We start from the raw sequence: 2,515 nt of genomic DNA, 5'->3' as shown, positions 1-2,515 counted from the left end.
GCGCTGAATTATACATAATTATACATACATACACACACACACATTCATGCAAGCATGAATACGAGTCAGATTGTTTATGCAATGGAGATACTCTTGGCTGTATTTTTTTAAAGTAATAAGTTAATTACACTTACATAATATTAAAGATTGCGTACTTTAGATTTTATTGTTAACAGCGATAATCTTAAAAAGTTGGAACTTATTGTAATTAAAATTGATAAAACCGTTACATACAGCCAACAGTATAAATATAATAAAAATTAAACAGCAATTTAACCATGCACCGGTTCGCCTGGAGATTCACGGGCGTCAGTTACACAGAAAGTCATCTTACCTCTTATGTCTTGTTTATATTGATAATAACTTCTTTTAACACGGGTATTAAGCAAAATATAATTGTTCTTCAGAACGGACAACACGGTAAAGCACATGCGTGTGTGCTGCAAGCCGATCGACCAGGTGCCGCACTACTACCTGTCCGAGTCGCGCTTCTTCCGCAGCATCGTCGAGATGGTCTCATACTACGAGAAGACCAGCCTCTCCGAGAACTTCGTGGGGTGAGTTTATTATTGGTTCATTATGTGGTTGTTATGATAGGTTGTAGATGTATAATGGGATACATGATTTTTGTGTTCTTCGTGTGCAATCGTTATGACACTTTTGGACGATTAAACGAAGATTTTGGGCCACCGTACTTGAAACCTACATCAACTATCTATTTTTATAAGAGTACACTATAAAAACACGTATCGCGCATAGATTTAATATATTTTTTTTATAATTGAGAGATTCAATAGCAATGTAGTTCTGACACGAAAAAAATGTGCACGACGTATTCAAAATATTTAGGAAATAAAATGAATATAACGTCACTAAGTCTGTCTTGTGTACGTTGAGTGTGTGCCCACGGCTGACGCTAACGCATTGTACGTCAGGTTGAACTCGATGCTGCGCTGGCCGTTCCGGCGCGTGGTGGCGACGGTGGTGCACGACTTCCGGCCGCTGGAGAGCGCCCAGCTGGCGCTGCGGCCCGGCGCCAAGCTGCTCGTGCTCAGCAAGGAGGGCGACGGCCGCGGCTGGTGGAAGGGCCGCACGCTCGACAAGGTACAACGCACACACGCACACATACATGTATGCGCGCACACATACACAGACGCATGCACGTACGTACGCGAACATGCAATAGAACTTTTGTACCACCTTGATATTACTCAGTTTTTCTAAATAACAACTATATTATGTGACTATTATAGGTACACATACAATACTTGAAAAATAAGGAGCTCTTTTTATTATGACATACTAGACTTTGATTGTAACAACTATAACTTTAATGACATTGGCCAGAAAGGGTAGAAAAAATATGCACATAGGTATTTTGATCTGTAAAAATATGTACATATTTTTCATAGTGGTTGTTATTGCCCTGTATTATCTTCCAAATATGTATAATTTTCTTATCAATTCATTTGCTTGTAAAATTTATAGCGCCAGTGTGGTACGTTAAAAACGCTTAAAATGTTTATCTACATACGTTATCATTAATATTGTCAAATATTAAATATCCTCAGGGCGACAATCGGTCGGGCTACTTCCCGAAGGAGTGCGTGCGCGAGGAGCCGGAGTGCATCGGGGCGCTGGACTGATGTCAGCTGTGCCTCGCCGAGCGCGAGCTGCACTACGTGCCGGCGCCGCCGCGCGCCTCGCCCTCCCCGTCCGCCTCCTCGCAGGACGACCTCGTCTAATGCAACGTCAGGATACCCGCCGAGGACAAGCGAATGTACCTGACCACGAGTGTGTAAGTAACCCACTCGAGTAATATTCGGCTTGGACGATTTTCAACGAGAATCGAAGGACTGTGTCCGTACTCGTGCGCGGTGTTTACATACTCGACACTGTTAGGAACGTTACTCGGCGTGCGTTCGCGAATATCTAAATGTTGCATTACAGGGAAGTGGTGATGAAATACGAACTATGTGTGAACAAAGTGACGAAAACATTGAGTAGCTTAGGAGAAAATCAACAACACAAGACTTTTTGTAAATGCGTAGATAGCTAGTTATTTGGAACTCGTAGCTGTCCGTTGCTGGTTCGAGATCACTTGCGAGTGGATCGCGACGTCATCCCACCGTAGTTAGTATCGAATCAATTCAGCATTTATATGCACATTAAATCCGATCCATGGGTACTAGACGAAATGAACGTACTAAATGCAATTTGACGTTTACGGATATGTGTAATTATTTTTATTGGAATACTCTAAAAATTTTGATGTGCGGCGAGATATTTACAAGAAATCACTACTCTAATACGTAACGCGATGTTTATCCGATATTGATACAAGGGTAGTAAGTATAAATATGAGGTAAAAAATGCATAATCAATTAATAAAAGGTAGTATTAATATTATGTACGTAAGAAAACATATATCTCTATAGATATGAAAATAAAAATGTTATGGAAGCACGGTAAATGACGATGTTTTGTTGAAAATATATTTTGGGTAAATGACATA

The 2,515-nt window shown here is 40.7% G+C and overlaps 1 protein-coding gene across 1 annotated transcript in view; it reads left to right on the top strand.

Moving 5' to 3' along the window:
• Vav (Vav guanine nucleotide exchange factor) overlaps positions 1-1,779 on the top strand; it is a 13,817-nt gene extending 12,038 nt beyond the window's left edge. Inside the window, exons 14-16 of the mRNA XM_073079236.1 lie at positions 408-557; positions 936-1,104; positions 1,572-1,779. Coding sequence (XP_072935337.1) covers positions 408-557; positions 936-1,104; positions 1,572-1,646 — 394 coding nt within the window. The 3' untranslated portion in view covers positions 1,647-1,779. The remainder of the gene's footprint in view (positions 1-407; positions 558-935; positions 1,105-1,571) is intronic.
• Positions 1,780-2,515: the final 736 nt, after the last annotated feature.

The sequence above is a fragment of the Epargyreus clarus genome, unplaced genomic scaffold (genome assembly GCF_041222505.1).
Source record: "Epargyreus clarus isolate Ecla_fem2 unplaced genomic scaffold, WU_Ecla_fem_2.2 ptg000014l, whole genome shotgun sequence".
NCBI classification, from domain to species: Eukaryota; Metazoa; Arthropoda; class Insecta; order Lepidoptera; family Hesperiidae; genus Epargyreus; species Epargyreus clarus.
This window is presented reverse-complemented; position numbering and strand designations above follow the sequence as displayed.